General features: G+C 42.3%; 1 protein-coding gene and 1 long non-coding RNA gene across 6 annotated transcripts in view; one reads left to right on the top strand and one right to left on the bottom strand.

Moving 5' to 3' along the window:
* LOC137158543 (uncharacterized) overlaps positions 1 to 11,886 on the top strand; it is a 58,292-nt gene extending 46,406 nt beyond the window's left edge. Inside the window, exons 2-3 of the long non-coding RNA XR_010921438.1 lie at positions 10,668 to 10,829; positions 11,686 to 11,886. This is a non-coding gene — a long non-coding RNA (uncharacterized lncRNA). The remainder of the gene's footprint in view (positions 1 to 10,667; positions 10,830 to 11,685) is intronic.
* Positions 1 to 11,886, bottom strand: part of PTPN21 (protein tyrosine phosphatase non-receptor type 21) — a 49,697-nt gene extending 37,811 nt beyond the window's left edge. For 4 of the 5 annotated variants that reach the window (XM_067556349.1, XM_067556351.1, XM_067556348.1 and 1 more), the window contains exon 1: positions 11,677 to 11,886. In XM_067556349.1, the coding sequence (XP_067412450.1) occupies positions 11,677 to 11,856 (180 nt within the window). In that variant the 5' untranslated portion in view covers positions 11,857 to 11,886. The remainder of the gene's footprint in view (positions 1 to 11,676) is intronic. The other variant, XM_067556352.1, reaches the window with a different exon arrangement.
* Positions 11,887 to 22,502: the final 10,616 nt, after the last annotated feature.

The raw sequence follows: 22,502 nt of genomic DNA, 5'->3' as shown, positions 1-22,502 counted from the left end.
AATGGCTCTATTCCCAAAACACTACCAGCTTTTATTAATGTCATAAGTCTCATTAACTTTGATGAGACTACTCACAGAAGTAAGTAATATTCTTGGTAGTAAGAGTTTACATTTCATGATTCAGAATCAGACTAATTCAAATCTAAATTTCACACCATATAAGAAGTGATCAATAATGTCTGATCTGGCAGCCTTTATTCCTGTGAGTAACGATTTCATAATTGGGTCCTTAGTGAGCATGAACACGGGCATAAAAGATCAATCTCAGCTTTCTGTGACAAAAATCAGACAAACTATCAGTACTTTTATTATAGTGGTGATTAACATAAAGCATCAATATTGTACATAGTTATCAGTGGTACTAAGGAATTTTCCCAAGTGGTTTTTTTTTTTTTTTTTTTTTTTAAAAACACACACACTATTATAGGTGGTCTAGGTAGAAACACCTATAGATTGCCTAACTCTTTCCTTTAAAAGACCACATTTTCAGTGTCTTATAACTTTACAATGTTAACTGCCCGGGCTGAAATGGCCTATGCCAGGTGTTTGCCTCAAGTCGATTCCACACACATGCCCCACCCCCGATGCTAAAAGCATCAGCCATTTCTGAGAACGAGCTTAGGAAAACATGTTTCCCATGTTAAAGAAAAAAAACTGGTAAAACTGTTTCACTAGGAAGCTTTAGAACCTCCATGCTTTGGAGAAGGGACTTGAAATTTGTCCAGGGCGTTGACTTGTCAGAGATGTGTTTTTTGTGGCTGCATGAATGGATGGGGGACACGCTCAGTTCAAACCCCACTCTTCTTGAGGGTGAGAAGTGATTTGAATAGCGACCTGCTACCTCTCAGGTGAGTGCTCTAACCACCGCTAGCTTACTTGCCTCCCCACATAATATGCTGGCTTTTGTGGATCGCTGTCTAAGGTGCCTATTTCTCCCCATTCATTGTATAGGGCACCTGGGCACCTCACTCAGGCATTGTGGATTGCAGTGGTATTCTGTTATTTGCTAGGGATCTAAAAGTCAGGCATTATGACGCTGAACATCACAATGCCCAAGATCCTTTGTGGATCTGGGCCTAAAGTACTATGAGGAAAGCACCCTAGAAAAACACAGAAAGATGATAATTTTGGGTTCAATGCAGTGTTTGGATGGTGTGCAATAAATAACACACAAGACCGCACACTGAATGAAGAGGATAAAAAGTACTTAATAGCTACCTATTAAGTGAGCCATCAACGTAAATCATGTGCACTGGATGAGGCATGAACCCTGAGAAAAAAATTGTAGGTGATCATGTAATTAAAGGGCTTATGTACATGAACAGCTAGTCTGAAACAAGATGGTATGTCCATACGCCCTGCACTAGCCTACAGCAGATTACTGTATACCTGCATCCTGCAGATGCGCATAGGCAATTCATTAGAGTGCTTTAACCGAGTCCTCTTTAAAACAAGACTCGCTTGAGGCACTTAAACTGTTAGTGTGACTCAGCAGGGTACATACAGACAGGTAATCTGCTGCAGGCTAGTGGGGTAGAGTAACAACCCGGCTTGCCGTGGTCTAATTGTTCATATAGAAAAGCCCACAGCACACACAAGGGGCTGAATTAAAGTTACATGGCCAAACTTAATTATAGCAAAAACAAGGAGAGTCCTGTAGCACCTTAAAGCCTAGCAAATTTCTGCGGGCATAAGCTTTCGTGGGCTGCAACCCACTTCGTCAGATGCAAAGGTGCTACTGGACTCTCGTTGTTTTTGCTGTATACAGACTAATATGGCTACCCCTCTGAAACTTAATTATGGCATTTCCTAACTTCTGAGTGCTAGAATTTGCAACCTTAATGTCCTTTTACCACTGTTTTAGGTATAATTATATTAAAAACAAACTAAGGTAGATGAACTACAGGAATGCAACTACAATAATGTAGGCTCTTACCTCTATTAAAGTTGGAAGTATATGCCAAGAGCTGCCAGATCCCACCTGCTGTTGTGATAAGCTTGCATATGTAAGCCAATTCTTACTGCTGGTCCAGTCCATCTGCCCAGATTCTAATGCACTGAGCTGGCCTAGCAGTTATAGTAACAGCTAGGGGCTACCACTAATCTTTAGCATCAGTGCAATGTTTAAAGCTGGACACTGCAACCTAACAGTATTTCGATAACTGCTACTGAACCAATGCAAGCCTACTGTCAACATTTTGTGCGAGTGTCCCTGTCCCCTCGACTCAGGTGAACACATATGGAAATTGACCCGGTGGATATGACAATCCCCGAAAATCATTCAACTTGATTTGAGCTGCAGCTTTTATCAAAACCATAAAAAAGAAAATGGAGTGTAATTTAAAGGGGGCGGAGGGAATGGGACTTGAGATTTGAGTTAAATATGCCAAAATTTTCAAATCTGTCTGACTCAAACAGTCTGAAAACTAAATCTATATTGAATAAGGAGCCTGGTTTTCCAGAGGTTCTCAGTGCCTGAAATTCCCACTCCATTTCTTTAAAAAGAAGGCCACTTATGTTACTGCCCAAATACAGATCTAAATTGTTATTACCACAAATAAGGAAAAATGTCCATTCTTAAATATGATTTAGTGTAACTATGTGCATTTAAACAACCTTTCTCCACCACCCCTGAAATGTTTACCCTTGAATGCCCAGAATAAACAGATTAAAGCTAAATAAAACACTATGTGCCAAACCCTGTCTTCTGATTCACATGCAAGCCTTCTTTTGGCTTCAAGGGCAACATTTAGCCCTGTGAATTCACAGAAGAGGTAGTGCACTCTGGAATACTGATGCTGATGAAAATAGAATCATTTTTTACTCATTGCTGAAAGTCTATTATTAGTACCACAAGACATTACACAATCCTAAAAAAGCGACATGACATAACTCTTAAAATATGTTAAGCTTCTGAGATTAACACTGTAGTGAGGTTTGTTTATTTTAACAATTTATTTGTCATTCAACCCCTGGGCAGAAAATCAAACCTAGATAAAAAGAACTGTAGAATTTCTATTTAATTACTTTTTGCATTAAAGAAAGGCGCTTATGTAATTGTGGAACAGCTGAAAAAAATGCACAATAAATAAAAGGAACTAATAAAATATATCTAGAGATGAATACTAATATGGAAACCAGAATTTTAGGTGAGAAAAGATTGCCTTGCTTTGAGGCAACTGGACTTCACAAGCTAAGCAGCTGGGTTTGGTCAGCATTTGTATGAGAGACAGAAGAGACACAGTTCTGACAATTCAGTAGATCGTGATCTACTGTACCTTCTCGGTCAGTTGAAAACTAATGGTGCTAAAGGGCAAGGTCTCATTGGAGGTTCTTCCTTGTACATGAAATATAAAGCAGAGATCTTGCTCACTTGATGGTTTGTTAAGAGACCACAGGAAAAACTGAGCATGAATCCTAGTGCTTTAGCCAAATTCCAATTCTGGTGATTTCCTTCTGCCTCCCTCAGTTCCCCCAGGAGTGTTAACTGGAAACCATAGTCTTTCCTTTCTTGTCCAAAACTGCTGTTATTGTTGCTCTTAATCAGCTGCTGCCTTTCACTTAAGTGATTGGTGAAGAAATCCTTACACACTATTCATCCCTCATTTAAATCCATTTAAGTCAATGGAGTCACCCCAGCAGTAAATTATGCTGTTTGTGTATCAGCTTAAGTTTGTAAAGCATTTTTAAATCCTTCAAGCAGCTTTATAGAGGTTATTTATCTTTATTGTGTGGGAGAATACATTAGTACAGTATTTTGAGGTCATTTCTAGTCAGTGTTTATGCTATCTGGAAATGAACCTGCAAAGATAATTGTCAGTAATTGGGAATGTAAACTTCCCTCACATGATTCTACAGCCCTTGCTGTGATCCCAGGAGAGAGAATCTACAGCCAAGTATCAAGAAAACCTTTGTTTCTCCAGGACTTTTCACTCCTGTTCTGCTGTTGCCTCTGAAGGTCTCTTTAATGGACTCTGTTAGAAGTCACATAGGAACATATGACAGTTTGTAGTTCAAGCTATGAGGCTTGATGGTGATACCTAATTTGTTATTGCAAAAACAACTTCAACAAGCTACTGCATATTTTATGACATACAAAGTAATCAAATAAGATATTAAGAACACTCACGATGAAAGCTAGAAAAAGGAGCACTAAGTATCTAAGGCCTTATAATTGGATTGGAACAGAGAAGCAGACTCTTATTCTCTAGGTGGCTAAACCCGTAACAAATTACATTAACTAGAAGGTGCCTGCCTCAAAGATACCATAAATACATGAGACAACATTCCAGACTAATTTTATAATCTGACCAAGATATACAAGGGGCTGCAATCAGTGGATCGTTACAGTTTTTCCATTTGGACTTTGTTACAGATATGCAGGGGGGAAAAATCAAAATGGGCAGAATGACTTTTTCCAGGAAAATGTCTCTCTTGGAGATCCAGCCCTCCCTATGACTGTCCATTATTATTATTTAACATTTGCACTGTTATAGTACCAAGAGGCCCCAATCAGGATTGAGGCCCCACTGCGCTAAGCATTCTGCAAGCTTATAGTAAGAGACAGTCCTTGCCCTCACAGAGCTTACAGTCTAAAAGCATAAGTGACACACAAAGCGTGTTGGTGGGTGCACAAGAAAACACATAACATACCTCCCACTAAAGATATCTGAGGTGTGTTGCTCATGCTTTGCACCACTGAATTACCAGACAGTACCTACAATTTACGGGCCATATTGTACTCTCCTGCTGTAAAAGCTATAGGAAGGTGACAAAGGTCCCAGAAAACTTCACTTACAGTTTACAAAAAACAAACACGTCCTCCCATTGGGGATGGGAGGATTTAGAGGACCATGCATCAGACAGGGTGGACAACCATGCATCCCAGGAGTTTGTAGGGAAAGGAAACTCCAATCTTGCAGTGTGCCAGCGCTTGAGTAGTACTGTATGCATCAATACGCTGCCCCAATACACTCCAAGGGGATTACAGACAATGAGCAGAAGCTAACACTGCTAGCCACATGGACCCTGATTCTGAAGCTGCTCCTTGTTTGTACCCCAAGCCCGCACAGAACCATGTACAAAATGGAGTTGAAGTGAGAAGGCCTTCTATAAACATTTGGGGGGGTAGAGGAGAACTACTTGTTGGCTCTTCCCCCTCCCTCCCCCTCACCATAGCTTTAGGAACTTTTTCACCCCATTTTCCTTTTAGTTGCTTCACTCACATAAAGGGAGAAAACATCTCTAAGCTAACTAGCAAGGTCTTCAGTTATGAAGTTGTTTTTAAAGCCCAAATTAACTGTTAACAAGGAACACTTCTCAATTTGAACATATCTTTCATACCAAAGACCCCACCTACTTTAGTGATTCTTCCATCCTGAGATACTTTATAGACCAGCAATTAACAATCTTTCTATGATTGGTATATTCTGTAGCTGGGCTAGCATGAGAGATTAGATTCATTCAGCGGTATATAAACACAATTCCTTAAATTTGGGGTAAAATAAATTTAAGGAATCCAATTAAAGGACTTAATTGTCTGGTATAATCAATGTTATTGTTGTAATGATTATCTTGGATAAAGCTGTACACAACACAATAAAACCAAAAGCAACACCAACACTGAAATACTTTGAAACGTTCTCTTTGGGACACTTTTGCTTATACCAAACTTTCAAATTCACAAAATGGTTAAAATAATTTCACTCTTAGTTGTCTATGGAAAGGAATGACCAGAGCAAGGCCCTGGTCTTGGGAATTATGACCCAGTGACTGCAAACAGAAAGTAGTCCTTTCAGAATGTACATCTTTTTCTAATCCCCAGATGAATTTTCCCAAATTATTCCAAGACACCTTTCATAAATATTATTTACAACAAATAACAGTTTCTAGTAATACCTCAAAGCAAAATACTGAAGGCTTTTTCTTTTGCCAGACTCTCAATTTTGACATCTGGTTTAATCAAATATGATCCACATAAGGTCTCAAATAGCATATCTTTTTGCCTTTCCTTGAACTGACATGGCTGCAACAGTTTTCTTCTGAAGGGGAAGACAGGTGTGGAGTCACTGGTTGCTGTACCAGAAGCAGATGAATAGCTAGCAGACAACCAAAGATGAAGTCAGAAGCACATGCTGCAAACAACTGACCAGAACATGAGAGAACTCTGATTCCTAATAGAAAACAGCTGCCAGGATGGCTGAAAATTATAGCGCTTTTTCATTTTGATTTCATGTCCCGTTATCTATCTGTTCAAAAGGGGACGAATCCTCTCACTTTCCCTGCAACACACACATCCTCAGAAGCGTTGCAAATACTTATTATTCTTCAAGTTTCTTAATTTCTTCACCATATTAAAAAACAGACTACTGTGCTTCTAAAGTACAGAAAATCCTGTTCTGGGATGCGTTACATAAAGGAATGCTACAGATGCAACATATTGTAGTGTAAGTTAATATAAACCTATGTTGCAATACATAGATTCTGAAATAGACAGCTACATATTATTTTTAGGTTCTGACTTAATGGTAAATGCCTTAGCTTTTATCACGTTAAGCCTAGCTGGCTACCAATCAGTTTTTGAAAGAACAGCGTTATCCATTTTGTGCTTAGTAAATGAGCACATGGGACAAATCCTGCACCTTTTACACAGCTGTTTTATACAGGCCCTGGAGGAAACCTCCCATCCCCTAAATCTTCTGCATGCAGGAGAATTGCTGATCTATTGGCCTTGCCATAGCTTGCTCTGCCCCCAGATTCCTCCAGGATGATAGCAGATATGGAGCTCTAGGGTTGTTACTGTTACTGAGTCACAAGTCAAATGAATATGCTTTTGGATACGATTAAATTTACCATATTTCTGGCAGGTTTTAGTAAAAGATTCCCTTTTTTAACAAAGAAGAAATCAGCGTAATACACAAGTCCTTAGGATCTTAATCTTGTATGCCATGCATACTGTTTGTTAGTTCAAATACTAATTGTTAACAATCAGAAGTAAGTAGTAGTATCTTCCAGCCAGGAAGAATACAGGACTGCGCCCTAACATTTGTGCATCTGTCCCAGCCCACTACTGCTCCTACCACTAATGTTCAAAGGTTTGGTTACACTTATACCTTCCTGGTGGGCATGAGCATGATTATGTTAGCCAAACCTCATTCATGGCCTTGCCATCAGGCTCGATCTACCAGTCACTGTAGATCTGGTACTGTTTCTTAAGAGTGTTTTTGATTAGTAGGTCACTAACAACAACACTACAATAGGGTTAACAGACTAAATCAGCCTTTAGATGGGTATTTTTCTGATAAATAAACATTTTAAAAACATTACACAGAATATAAAATATTTTTAAAATGTATTTCCTCTGGAGGAGGATCTGATATTCTGTAGATATTGGGCAGCAAAATTGGCACCCAGTTCAAATCTCTCTGAATTCTGCACTGTCCTGATCCTCTCTCTCCCACTCCAGGCCCAAGATAAATACCCGAATCCCAGTATGCACCAACTTCCAACCCGCTTCAGGAATTTCTCATCAGCTTTTGACAGACTTCCTTGTCACAGCATTTTCAAAACTTGGGCCAAATATTGACCTCACTCACACAAATAACTCCAGTGAAGTCAGACCCTACTTGTGCGAGACCAGCTGGATTTGCCCCTTCATTTCTCATTTTGATAGAGAAATGTCATAATCATATAAAAACAGAAATAAAGAAAAAAAATCAGCAAAATATAGTTTCTTAGAAATTCCCACCAACTTCCTTGAAGATGGCTAATAGCATTAACATTTAAAAGATGTTTGTTTTAAAATGTCTATTCTATTGCTCACATTCATTCCCCAGATGCATGCCATATGTAAACGTGTGTACAAGTGTGTGTGCATACACACACACAAATTTAATCTTGTTTCCAGTTACCAGCTTCACAAACACAGCAGTTGATCCTTCTTTAGATCTGCAAGATTGGGACTGTCTCTTATGATAAACAGAGCTCCTGGGTTTTCATTAGATTTCCTCTTTTAGCCACATCAGAATAGATGCACTGAAGCACTGTTAAGGGTGAATTTAATGAAGGCATGTTTTTTACTTGGCTTTTTGCCCAGGATTTGTGATTTAAGAGAGCTGGACTATATTTATGTTGCCTCGGATTCACATTCTGGGAATACCACAAGATATTCTCCTCAATCTTTTTTTTTTTTTTTTTTTAAGTTTATAACACACACGTCAAAAGATGAAGTCAACAACAGCCTCAAGTTTCCTGACTCCTACTGCTATGCTCTAACCACTACACCATACTACCTTACTTATATAGAGGCTGGAATTGGTAAATGCCAGTGTTTAGTGAGTCACAGAGTGACTCAAACATTGATACTTTTTAATGATGTTATGTCCATTACAGTTAAAAAAATAAAAAAGAGAGGACGGTATTAAAACAAAACCTGCAAGCTGTTTCTCAAAATTCTATATACCATAACTAAATAATGCAATGATGTAAACAGGAGGTGAATAAAAATGTCAGAAACCTTACTATTTGATTATTTGCCCTTTGTAATATATAGATTAAAAAATCTTGTATCAAAAGGCTATTTGTTAAGGTTGCATGCATAAATCAGGCATCAAATATGCATATCTCATATAAAATATCTGAACCACTTTCTGATGTTGCTACTTTTCATGATAGTTGGGCTAAAACTCAACTAATACCCCAATTAAAAGGCATGATCCTACAAGGTGCTGAGCACCCTCAACTCCCATCAGTGTTGATGGACTTGAGGGTGCTTAATACATTAATAATTATCAGCGGCATCTCGTAAGAGGCACTCAACATTTCACAGGCTCAAGACCTAAACAAGAACTAAACAAAGCCCTGAATGATGTAAAATTTTCTTTGTGTAGGCCTTGTACTTAATGATCAGTCAGGGATTATTCAATGGCTGCTTGGAAAATCTGACAAGACATGAACTTAAAAGTATTTAAAGGCAAATAACACTTTCTGAGAGTATGCTTGAGAATGGTGATTTATATCTCATCTTCAACTCCCTTTTGCTACAATATATTTCTTGCCAAAATAACCATGCAAGAATGTGTTACCAGAGTAATTTGATCAAAGTTCAGCAGTCTTGGTTCGCACTCCCCAGATACGATATCAATCTCAGTTGCAAAATTTGCCACCGTTTTCCGAATGCTTCAGGAGCAAAACCAAAGGGGCAGAGATAATGGAGATTCAGTGAAGGACGTGCTACTTCATATGATGGGGTGTACAAGCCCCACACTGATGAAGTGAGGATTAAGGAGTTGCTCTGGTCACAGGAAGCCACACTCCCTCGCCGCTGCTGGGCATGCTCCCAGTGGAGGGAGAATTCAAAAGGGGGCAGCTCAGCTCAATGGAGGGTTGCAGCCTCCTGCAAAGAAGCTGACGGGGCACCAAGTGGCTGGGACTGGGCCTTGCAGAGAAGCCGCCACAGGCCTTTCAACAGTGGGGGCCAAGGATGACAAGTCACTGCAGATAGGGAAGGATGCTCTGGAGAGTGGCCTAAGGAAATACCAAGGGGGACCCAAAGGCAGACGCCTGGTACAGACTGAGGAACAGGAGATGGGGTCAGAAGAGACCCTGGGAACAGATGTAAGGGCGCTTGCCCCAGGCCATGTATCTGGACCATTATTTTGAAGGGCCCCGGACTGTAACCTGGTGGAGCAGAGTGGGTCCAAGTTCCCCTACCCCCAGCCACTAACTCTAGCCACTAGGCAAAGCGACCACAGACTCTCGCCATTAGGCAACATAGTCCAGTGTATCACCACTAGGCAGTACTGCCAGCCTTGGATGCAACCCCTCCCTCCCTCCCCGATACTTCAGCACCAGGTAAATGGTTTGATAAGTGTGAGTAGGTCAGGCAAGGTAGGCAGTGCCCTACATGTGATGGACTATACAAATCCTCACTGAACAGGAAGAGGTTAAAGAGCATTTATAGATTTAAGCAGACCTGCCCTGCTGCATGTGCAAAGCACCGCAGGCCTGGAGGAAGGAACTTTAAAAAAGGAGAGAGAGAAGCCCAGCTCAGTGGACGCAACGCTGCGAAGAGAACAGAGTTCCTGTCCTCTCCAAAAGCTGAGGAGTGTAGCTAAGGACAAAGTCTGCTTGCAAGACCATGATGGTCAGTCTGAACCTCCTGAGCAGAAGGTGGGCCAGATCCTGAATGGCTGCTTTAGATCTCCTGTGTGAGGATCCGTTGCCTGAGGGTGCTGAACTGTATTACACACTGCTGGAGGCCCCTTGCAGGCAGGTGGCCTACTGACAACTTCCAGTAGTTTGGGTTTTTTTTTTTTCCCTTTGTTGCTTTTGGGACCTATGGGAGCCCCAGAAGGAGTAGGACTCAGCCACAGGACTGAGGTTCCCACAGCTAGACCTGTGCTGATGACTGCCTGGGTGCTGAGGACTAAAGCACAGGGATCTGACCTACTCCCAAAAAGGTTGATGTGAGAGACCAAATCCATGACACAACCCTTTTGCAAACCAGATATGGTAAGATCTCCACTGCTACTGTAAATTGGCTCTAATTGTCAATTTAGTGTACCTACTTTTAGATGTCATCGAACTCCACTAACAAACAAATAAACAGCCCATCATAGACTGGCACTATCCCAAGATAACTATTTTTCTCATATTTTTTTCCTTAGGCATGGCAGAGCATGGTGAGAACACAAGACAGTGAATTAGTGACAAGACAAGACTGCTGCAGAAAAGTACACGGTATATTAACATTTGAAGTATAAGGTTTAAAAAGCCAACTGATGGCAAACTACAAGAAGGCAGATGGAAGTTAATGGATCTCACAGTAAGTAAGTGCTGACAAGTCAATGGATTTGTACTGGGGTTTTCTTATGTTTATCAAAACATTTTTAATGCAGATTACGAGGTCATTCCTGCAAGTATTTGCTATTGTATAATGCCTTTAACGCCATAAGCAATCCTAAATTGATGCTGTGCACAATGGTAACTGTCTGCAGGACTGAGCCCTAAATTTGTTTGCTCAATAGTTATTGCAGCTGCTTGAAATTGGAAATACGGTATTTTGGAAAATCAACATGTTATTAATTAACTAAAGAGATTAATCCTGTATTCTTTCCAGCTTCCTCTTCTATTTTTGTTGTGTACCACAGTCTGGGGATTTGTCTATGTTTCTCTTATACGAAGTAGTATTCAGAGGCATCCCTTAATCTAGTATTACAATGCAACAGATGCCCATCTCTGCATTGTATGTTTTATAGTTTAAATTACTACTTCCTGTGTTACCAGTGTCCCTCTTTTATGATCTGTTCAGGCAGGAATGGTCATTACTTGTCTTGTACAGTGCTAAGAGCATTGTCAGAGTTTAACAAGTGACAACCATTGTCCTTTTGGCTGACACTCTAGGCTCCTGGGCTGAAACATCCTGCACTGTTGCTGCTGCCCACATCCCATTCTCTAACCCTACACTGTAAATTGTGAGACTGGGTTTTAAAGCCATCCATGTTGCACTGCGGATCAGAGCATTCACAGTTGAAGAAACATGCTGGGGTGGCTGGTACAGGAGAGAATTTGGTAAAGTAGTATCGTTGTCTACAACGGTAGGGAATCATTTTGGTGGGTAGCCCCTTTCAAGGGATGGACAGAGAAGTCATGGCCCCCAGTTGCTAATTTCCTTACCTCCCGCAGTTCGAGTCTCTGAGCCACAGCCTCGAGGCTTTCCTGGCCCGTGCTCTCCACAGAAAGAGTGAACTCCACAAATTCATTGTTAAGCAGCTGGATGCGGGCCACCAAGCAGCTCTTGCTAGACACCGTGTAACGTCGAGTTCGTTTCAATTTGAGCCCAAAAGGTAACGGCATCTTTCCCCATGCACAGTGATGAAAAGCTATCACCACACAGGAAAACAAAGAAGGGAAGTAGCAGTCTTCTCCAAGGAATAAGGAGTCCTGAAGTCTCCAGCCAATCAACCGGCGGCAGCAGCCATTAAAGAAGAGCAGGTCCTCCACCAAGCTCTACCTGGAGTTTCCACAGCAGCTCTAACAAGAAGAAGGGAGAGAATCCATAAGTGATTTACTTGAAAGGGGAACTGGAACCATGGGAACTCCACATCCAAACTTATGTTTTCTAAGTCTGCATGGTCAACATTTTTCTCCTTCACTAGAGAGAGTTGTGTATGGTTTAGAACAGTGAAACAAGAACCAAGATTCCTGGTTTGCCACTGACTCTTGGAATAATCTGTTAAGTCACAACCTCTTGATGGTACTGTCTTAGTCATCTGCCAGATAGCATAATTAGTTTTCACCAAATGCTACTAACATGCTTAAAAAATAAAGAGCTCTAAAACTGCTAGGTATTTCATAAACTGGATCATTACTTGAATGAGACACCTCTAGGAAAATCCTTGGTGCTTCAGGTATTTGAGAGGGAGAGTTATTAGGTGGCACTATTTTCTCCAACTCAGGACCTAACCTTTACTCCAGTATTGTCCTAGGAGCATCACGCTATTGGAGACAAAATACAGGGAGTCATTAGTGGAACACAGGGTCATTAGAGATACCATAGTTTGGGGGTGTCGTGTGGTGGTGGGTTTTTGTTTTGTTTTGGGAATGGGGTGAGGGAATCCTAGCCAGATTCCCATTCAGTTTGTTATATTCCAACTCCCTTGTTTCCCCCTGAAGTTACCGTTAGCTGCAATATTCTTTATTTCCTGTCCTAAACAGTTGTACTGTGTTTCAGGTTGCTGGTACTTGCCATAACATGTCCCCCCCCAACCCGGAGGGGACTATATTTCTGGGGTAATTGAAGCAATGCTTTTCTAAATCTCCTCAAAAGAGATTTCTTCCAGGAAACCCATAAACCCTAACAATTTCCTGCTCACCACCCACGGCTCCATGTCTCCCACAAACATTTTCATGCTGCCTCCTAAAAGCAGAAAGCCCTCCATAAAAAGTCTGGAAAGCTACTACCCTCTCTCAAGTATTTTCTCATTACCCAATAAATTGCACATCATTATTACGATGTTGACGGTTTAGAAAGTGTGGCTGCATAATGAAAGTGAAGATATCAACATTTTCTAAAAGAATATTATTCTCTGTGGAGTGATCACTATGTTTCGTATGTATAATAGTTTTGGCAAATAGTAAGGTTTATAAAGTGTTTTCAGATCCACTGTGATGGAAATTGCTACACCAACGCAGGCCTCACATAGTAAATTGATGACATATAATCACATTCTTGGGGAGGAGGAAACCAAAGATAAATCTTGAGGCTACAGCCCAAGGTAAACAACACACTGCACACATCAGGGACACACTGATTACCTGAGCCAGAGGCTTCAAGGGATTTGTTTGGTTTCATTCCCCCTCCACTGGGACTAGCAGCTGTCTGATGTCAGGCTCTGGGGACCCTCTGGTTGAGTTCACATCTGAAAGGTATCTGGCTGCAGACACTCAGCAGGCCTGTCCAGAGGGAGGGAGCAAGTCCACAGCCAGGGTGAACTGAAGGGGCTTGGAACCTGGGCTGCCAAAGGGAGGCTCCCCACCCATGCTGGGTAGCCAGGACCCAGGCATCAGGCCCCTCACTCACAGAGGCTTCTTGACATATCAGGGACTGGTTAATCTGGAGAGATGCCTCAGCCTTTGCCTACAAGGGGAAGGCAAGGGAGGGGAGCATTTAAAGGGACAGTGCCCACTTTAATTAGGTTTCCAGATGAGCTCCCCTTTAGCCTGGTGCTCTGTTAACCGGACATGTGGGGCTGATTCCTCCATTGCAATTTATTTTTCATATTATTTTTGCTGGGGGTGATATTCCTAGAATCTAGGTCCCACATGGAACCCTGGAAACCACAGGTCTAGCTTTATTTTTTTGGGTCCCGTCTAGCTTCCCAGTGGTTTTGTTTCAACTGAAACTTCAGGACAATAATAATGAGCTTCTTTAGCACGGGTGGCCAAACTTACTGACCCTCCAAACCACATGACAACCTACAGAATTTCGAGAGCTGGAGTGTGCCTCCCAGAGCTTGGGGTTTCAGCCCTGTGGCCAGACAGTGGGACTAGGGGCCCTGCCCTGCGAGGAGGGGGGTCTCAGAACTTCAGCCCCATGGGGCATGTTCCTGCTGAAGCTCCGAGCCCCGGCAGGCACACCCTGTGAAGCTGAAACCCCAAGACCCCCCTCCATGCTGGGCAGAAGCCACTAGCCCCATCACCTTTCCACAGGCCAGAAGCTCCAAGCCCCCCGCTACCCCATAGACATAGAATGGGGTGGGGTGGGGGCTCCATGAGCCACACTTTAACTGTAAAAGAGCTGCATGCGGCTTGCAAGCCGTGGTTTGGCCACCCCTGTTCTATATAAACAAACCTGCATGTGCCCTTCTTAATAAAGGGTTACGGGTGTGTTTGTTTGGGGTTTTTTTGGGGGGAAGGGTTTGTTTTTTTTTTTTTTTTAAATGCATTTTCCTTAACTTTATAGGGTTTTTTTGAAGTTAGAGAGGAAAATATTAACTATTAAATAGGGAATTTTCAAAAGTAACATTAATCCAATAGTATTTAAAACTTGGGAAAGCAAGATGAAGTGAGAGTGTTACAGATAAAGGGACAAATTAAATATGTGTCTAGGAACAGGAGAATATTAACTCTGTACCTATGCAAATAGGGATTCTGTAGTGATAAAAACATATGTGTAGTCTATGTTACCAGAACCTAGCCTTGAAGGCATCAGTTACTACATTATGGAATTTAATAATTAACCCAATCATCAATGAAACCCTAGACTGCAGCAGGCAACATATTCTGCAACATTAACAGTGGTAGCAGTTATTAAATGTTTGCTTTAGCAAGCATAATGGTGAAGGGCCTGTCAGTATTTATCATCAAGTCTTATTTTTCAGTGGTGTTGTAAATATTGGCAGCAAATATTCACTGTGGGTAAAAACATAACATAAAAGTTTGTCAAATCATCTACATTGTTTTGCCTGCAAAGTATTTCACTTGATTTCTCTCTTCTATGGTTAGGAAAGAATCAAACATCAACTCTTCATTTCCAGTCTTCCAAACATTTCCTCAGATTGCCATGTGTTAGTATTATATTTTTTAAATGTATGGACTTCGATTTCTGAAAAGACTCCCCTTACAATTTGTTAAATCAAATACTTTACTAATATTTCCATAATACACATTAATTTTGATGGGGGAAGCGGACTCCTAATGCACCTCTATTTCAGTCCCTTAAAATCTATAAATAAAATACTCAAATTAGATTTAAAAAGATCATTATATGTACTATGGATCATTCAATCCAGGAAAATTCATAACTGAAACTCATACTGAGCGTCATGTTCCCTTTTGTTAGGCACTATGGAGGGGAATAAAGGTAGGCAAGAAGGGAGAGATGGTCCCATGACACAGAGAGCAAGGGAATGAAGCAAGTTAGTGACATACTTGCCTCCTCACATCAGGAAACCCTCCATGTCCTTTTTGTATCATGACGCTTCTAATGGTTTGGAGTAAGCTGTGCTATTCTATACAACATGCTTCCCCAGCTACCGGCAAATTTCCAAAGAAGTCTGTGCAGTAATTAAAATAGTTTCTGATCCAACCTGTCTCCCCCTGTATGAGTAACACTAAACAAATGTCTAGGTGTTCCTGGAATACAAATAATAATGGATAGAATTAGATTTCCCTGCAGAGCCTAGGTGATGTGGGGTTTCCAGGCTTTCCTGTTAGCTCTGCACATTGAGCCGCATAGTCTTATTACATAACAATAGCGTGCAAAGGCACCACAGAATGAACCTTGCAAAGCTTCCTGCACTGAGGGCAGAATCCCCCAGTGGATTTATTCCTGGCAGGGAAACTTGTGGATCACCTAGCTCGCTTTCCTGTGCCTTGGCATTGAACAGATTGTACATCAGATTATGCACTTTTCTCTGATCCCTAGTACCAAAGACAAAAACCAAAACCAAATTACAGATCTTTATGTCACTTTCAATCAGTAATTTTAATCTGTTTTAGCATAGTTTTAAAGGGGTGCAATTAAACATGAAAGACTTTCAATCTTTTTAACTCTAAGGAGTCTCTTTTTTTTTTAAACCCACCTAAATAACACCTAGCACTAGAGTGACTGACAAATGAAATTTACTTAATGGAAGTGTCAGATTGCCTGTATTCTCATTGCTTTTGTTATTTCTTTGACAAAACTAGATTTATGAATAGGAGGTAATTTTAAATAACACTTGTTGGTCTGCTAAATAGGAAGGAATTTTCAAAACATGCCAGAGCCAATTCTTAAGACTATATTGTATTCTCTGCAGGTTTACCTAGTGATGACTCAAACCAATTTTCACTTTATCTGAACTATAGTTTTTTGGTAATTTTCCCTTACTTATGAAACATGCTTGCTTCACTTTTTAAAATGATTACTAGGAAAGCTATAGTGAAATGAAATAGTTACACCAATGTATTCCCAATCCGTATCATTCACTAAATCAAACACATAGCTCCTGACATATCAGAAAATACACTTGTATTGAACAAATAAAAGAACACTGGAGAAATAATGTTCCGAAGTAATTCAATAAGTTATTGCTGGCCAAACACAATTCTTGCAAACAGTGCAGTATTGTTTTCATTTGGCAGCTCTCATTTTGTGCTACCATCTGCTGTCATATTTGTCTCATGCATTATTTTAAACCACTGTGTATTGCACTGTTATGGGGCTTCTTTGCAAAAAAAGAACTGCACTAAAATGCCAAGACTTGCAAATCCAACCAACTCTCTGATGAAATTACAAGTCTTTATTTAGGATGTCTAGAATTTTCATACAACAGCCAAAAAAAGGATTTCACTTGCTAAATTGTATACATGCTACACATATAGTTTTAAAGTTTTAGTTTAGATTTTAGCCCAATCTGGCCACGAACCAAACAGAATTACCAAGGATTTGAGTATCTTTCTTCTTTATTCATGCCTCCTAAATCCCCTCTGCTTCCGATAATTAGCTTCCATTTAACTTTGTAAAGCATTTCATCCTCTAGTTTGCACCAATGACAGCATGCAACATAAAACTGCAACGTACGGAGGAGAAAAGAGGTTCCCGCTATTTCAAGGTAGAAACGTAGTTTATAAATATGGGGCGAGGAGTCTAAAAGCACGATCGCTTCCCTCGCCTTGTTACACCTTTACCGATCAATCCCTGGGTAAATGGCAAAATGTACACGTCGCCAACTTCCTCTGCTCCCCGGAGCGCAGAGGCCCTGGAAGTCAGGCTGACCTCCCCTCTCCGGACAGCTTTTATGTCTCTTCAAAGGAAATGCCTGGAACCGTGCAACCTGGACGAGCACAACAAAGAGGGGGAAAGCCGCTCTTTCCCATTACCTGTTGCAGCGATCCAAAGAAACGGAGCAGCCCTGCCCAACTCTGTATCTGCGAAGCCTCATCAGCACCGCTGACAGTTCATCCCCCTCGTCTAAATTCCCGGGGCAGGGCCTTATTGTGTTCCCCTCGTGTGAAAAACCAGCTGCTCGCTCGCTCGCTCGCTCGCTCCGCGCCGCTCCCCCGCCCCCTGCTCCGACCGCCGCTCCTCGGGCCGAAAACACGCCTCACTTCCTGTCTCAAAGCCCTGGCTCTGGAGATCGTGCCACTGGGTAAAGAGTCAGGGAGGGGAGCAACCTTGCAGCAAAATAAACCTGCCCCCGCCAGCTTTGCAGAGAGCAGCACCGTTCACGTGACCGAGGAGAGTGTGCCGCGCGAGCCCAAAGCGAGCTCCCCGGAATGCGTCGAACCAGCTGAGCGTCTCTCTCCGTGCACATTTCATTTCTTCTCCTGGAGGCGTTCCCGCGGCTCTACCCATGCGGAAGGATACTCCGCAGAATTAAAGCCAAGCCCTGTCTGCTTGCTTGCAGCCTATTACCTCAGGGAGTTGGAATGCGTGGCAGGGAGGGTGAATGTCAGCAGCGGGACAGCTGCTTCTTTAGCCAGCTACAGAAATAGGGATGTGCACCACACAGCAGGCCAGCCTTTCTTATTCCATCGCATGGTCAGTTATTGTGTGCCTTTCCAAGTAAAGAAAAGCTCCTTTCAAATCTGTTGGTCTTATTTATACCTCGCCTGGAAATATTTTTTTAAGCTTGCCTTTTAATTACGTTGATGCACTATACAGAGCGGCCTTTGTACGTTGGTTTAATGTCTGTGACTTAAAACAAAAGTGATTGTCGAGTATCAGCCCTTATCCAGATGCCTTCCCAGCAACAGTAGCACTGCTGGGCAGCGGTACTGGTAAAATGCGGGATATCTATACAATTGATTAGATAAAACTCTGTCCTTGGTCAGATAAAACCCCCATCGGAGTCAACGGGAATTTTGCAATTAATAAGCACTGTAAAATCAGGCACTAAGTGGGCATTAATTAGTGCATGTTTATAAAGCATTTAACTGAAGAAAAGCCTCAGATGAATGTGAAGGATTACATCCTACTCCCTGAGACTAACTGGGAAGTTCTGCAGGGACCAGAGAAGGGGTGGGGTTTTTTGTTCTTGTTGTGTGGGGCAGAGGAAAGCAGTGGCACAGACTTAGGAGGGGCCAAAAAGGGGTGGGGTGGGGGATCAAAGCCAATAAGTAAATGTTGATTCATTATCCCAATGGTCTGAAAATGTCAGTCATACAATCGGAATTCCCCACACTCTAGGCAGGTTTTGGGTTTAATTTGCAGGTCCAGTAGGTAAACAGCAGGTAACTCAACCAAACGTAGGTAATATTTGTACTATGAGGAATTGCTCTTAAATTATTTCTTCAGTGTGTTAAGCCCAGACATGGTTTCTATCATGATTAGTTTTCATTTGGAGCACGATTTCTTCTCCCACCCATCTTAATGCTGCTGAGCCATATTTCTGACAATTCACTGCAAGGCATCTATTCCAAAACAAAAAATTAGATTGAGGGATTTTATGTTGAGAGTAAATAGCAGTAACATACGTGTAAAAATTAGAGGGATGTTCCAATTATCCCCAAATATGCAGAGTTAAGTTTAAGGTTAAATGAAATCTCAGCATGTTAAATTATGGAAATACGCTATTAAGGCACCCCAATAATTTTAACTCTGTAGTAGTACCATGCAGGAATCATTCGATTATACTTAAAGCAATTTAGTGATTTGGTCCCTCCCAGATTATATTATATTTTCTTTCAAGATATATTTTCCCCCCCTTTTTGTCTTCCCTAACGGTGTCAACTACAGAGCCCAGCTAGGGTTGCCGGATGCCTCCCTACAGCTCTATAGCTGGATACCCTCCCCCCATTTAGGTCCGTGTAACTGACAGTGATTGCTCCAGGCGATTGAGAGGTCCCAGTGCCACGCCTTTTATCTGCTGCATCTCCTAAATCCTGCTTTCAGTGTGATCCTGCCCTGAAGTCGCATCTCTGAGACCTCTCTGAACTCCCTCATTTTTCATCTCTGTGTATCATGTTTGCATCTTGCACTAAGGGGCAGCCCCAGCTCAGCAGAGGCGCATGGAGCTCGCCAGCAGCCTGCATCTGCACCTTCCCCCCTGCGAGCCCAGCCCAGCCCTGCGTTGTTATTTCGCTGCTGGGGTTCCCTGAGAAAGACGGATCGGATCGCCCCGCCCCCTCTCGTCCTGCCCCCTCCGCCGCCACTGTCATGCTCCCCTGCCCAACCCCGTGTTCGCCACAACGCCAAGGCGGGCAGGCAGTAGGGCAGCGGCGGCGAGCCTGTCGTTTAAGGCGCATGCGCGGGCCTCTGACGCATGCGCAATCCATTAACAGACGTCGTAGCCGGCGGCGCCGGTGTGGGGGGTGGGGGCCCTGGAGCAGGCCGGCTGGAGTGGTGCCTGCCTGCGCCCCTTGCCCCCGCTGGGCTGGACTCTGGAGCAGGCCCGGGGACACTTAGCTGAGCCGCCCCGCCCCGGGACGGCGCCGGTCTGTGGCGGGAGGTCCCAGAGCAGGACACACCTCGATCCTGTTGGGCTCCCGCCGGCGAGCACCGCGGCCCTTGGGCTGCCTGGCACCGAAGGGCAGCGGGCGGGGCGCTGGGCTCCTTCCGTGCGCCATGCTGCGCCCGGGCTGGCTGGGGGCTTAGCTGGTATCGCCCCATGTAGCCTCTCAAGGGCTTCCTCCGTCCGTGGCGGCACTGGAGCGGTGCCAGCGGCGCGTGGTGGTGAAGTGCAAGAGTTCGCCTGGCCCGGTTCCTGGCGCTTCGGTGTCCCTGCCTCACGCCACGGTTCGGGCCAGGCCTGCTCCCTGACGAATGGAAAAGGGTAGCTCAGACCTGAGCCCATTGCTAACATAAATCCAGCGTTCTCCAGAGCGTATTTGGACGAGTGTCTTGATGAATGTGCTGCGGAGACACTAGTTCTTGAAAAGCTAGACTGTACTCACAGATCAATAGGAAAGAAGGGTTCCCGGGGCTCCTGAGCAGCGGGGAAAGCTATTGGGAATGTATCCTGATTAATTCACTGAACACGAAAAAGGGTGGCTCCAGGCACATAAAAAGTGAGACACAAACTGCTATTGATTGTCTCAGGAAGGGGAATTACTCTTCTTTGTGTGATTCATAAAACCTTCTCTCCTTTTTATAAATCTATTTTTCTCCTTCATTTCCCTTCTACTGCTTGACAGAGTGTCTCTGAGACTACCTTTGTTTTTCATCACGGTATTATTCATGACAAATACAGGATGCTCCACAAAACAAGGTAAAATCAGGGCTCTCAGGAAGTTACAGAGGCTTTTTAAGTATGCAGTTTTTAGCATGTCAGTCCCAGGATATTAGAACAAGATGGGAGAGGTAATATCTTTTATTGGACCAACTTCAGAGTGACACAGGGCTAGACACTGTTTCCCAGACCTGACGAAGAGCTCTGGAAGCTTGAAAGCTTGTCTCTCTCACCAACAGAAGTTGGTCCAATAAAATATATTCTCTCTCCTACCTTGTCTCTCTCAGGGATCTTTTAAGACCCACAGACAGGTATGTGAAATGCACTCTAATTTATGTGTTGAGTTTTAAAAAGAGTGGCAGGGGCCATGGAGACATAAAATGACATAGACAATTCTTGTCCTACAATGCTTGCAGTCTAAAATATGTCCATTATGTTTCTGCAGATGAAACTTATCTGTGTTCGTTAGGTCCCCTTTCAAAATACAAATGGACTCATAAACAATGAACTGCAATTCATCATCTTGTGTGACTGAATGTACTGAGATTATTATGAAGGTTCTCCAGTCATAGCTTTGTAGTTAAAACTGAGTTTTGCACTTAATACAGAGATGAATCACTGCTTTTTGTATGAAAAATACAGCATATCCTCCCCAAAAGTACAGCACTTCATCAGAAAATTCTGTATTCAAAGATAATTTACAATCCACTAATTAGTTTAAAATTAATTTTACAATATGTCTATTAGCATTCAGATCTTTGTCCAAACATCTTCATCCCTGCTCTGTAGTGAAACCATAAGTAATTTTTTTTTTACAATTGTGTTTAAAGTCAATTTAATCTATTCTGGTATCATAAACAAAAATGTAGTATTGATCATAATTTTATGGTTATTACAGAGTTGCTACAAGACAGAGTTAATATTTGGATGCCTTTACTGTTTATTGCCATATTTGAATATGTTTGTATTTCTTTAAGTTTTACCTTAACTCTTGGGTTTGTATGCTTGTTTTTGGGAAAATTACAACATACCTGTAATGTTAATGTTTTTACTTTTAAGTTACTGATATGTACTTTAAATGTAGCTTTTTGTATGGAAATAACTTTTTTGGTTTCCATGATTAAAAATGGCATAAGGCTACTTCTCATGCTGATCAATACTGTCTCATTGTTTCCTTGTACTCTCTTATCAGTCTGCAGCTGTATGAGGTCTTTTATCTTCTAGATTGTATACTCTTGGGACAGGGACTATCTTTTTGTTCGGTGTTGTATAGCACCTTGCACACTGGGTTCTAGTCCATGATTCAGGTTGCTAAGCACGATAATAATACAAATCTTAGATTATGAGCCACAAAAGCCATCACACTAGGTGGGGAGCCATGTAAATTAGTCAATGGGAGATGATGGGGTGTCTTAAACCCCTGCCCTCTCTCAGCTAGTTGCCTGAAGCCTTTCTTGAATGAGTTAATTTAGGTAGATGCCTTGCTCCATACAAAATGGCCAGAGAAGGTGGTGCTGCTGCCGTTGCCACTTCCAAAGTTTTATCCTAGGAGTTAAACCATTCACTTGGGATGTGGGAGGTGCAGGTTTAATTCCCCCCACCTACCTAAGGGAGAGAGAGGATTTGTACAGGGGTCCCCCTCCTCTCAGGATGGTGCCTTGATCACTTGCTGTAGGATAAAACGTCACTGAAGCAGGGGGACTGGACCCTGGCTCTTTCTATCACCCCATGAGTGCCCTAACCACCAAGCTACAGAGTTAGTCTCACATGCTGTCTATCTCTAGACTAATGGTTAATTAGGTTTTTATCTGCAGTGCAACAACTTTCAATGGGAGACTGAGAGACCCT

This window comes from Emydura macquarii, unplaced genomic scaffold (assembly GCF_026122565.2).
Source record: "Emydura macquarii macquarii isolate MOO-44397 ecotype Brisbane River unplaced genomic scaffold, CSIRO-AGI_Emac_v2 contig_1713, whole genome shotgun sequence".
NCBI classification, from domain to species: Eukaryota; Metazoa; Chordata; order Testudines; family Chelidae; genus Emydura; species Emydura macquarii.
The sequence above is the reverse complement of the archived record's forward strand: the minus strand, read 5'-3'. Positions and strand labels throughout refer to the sequence as shown.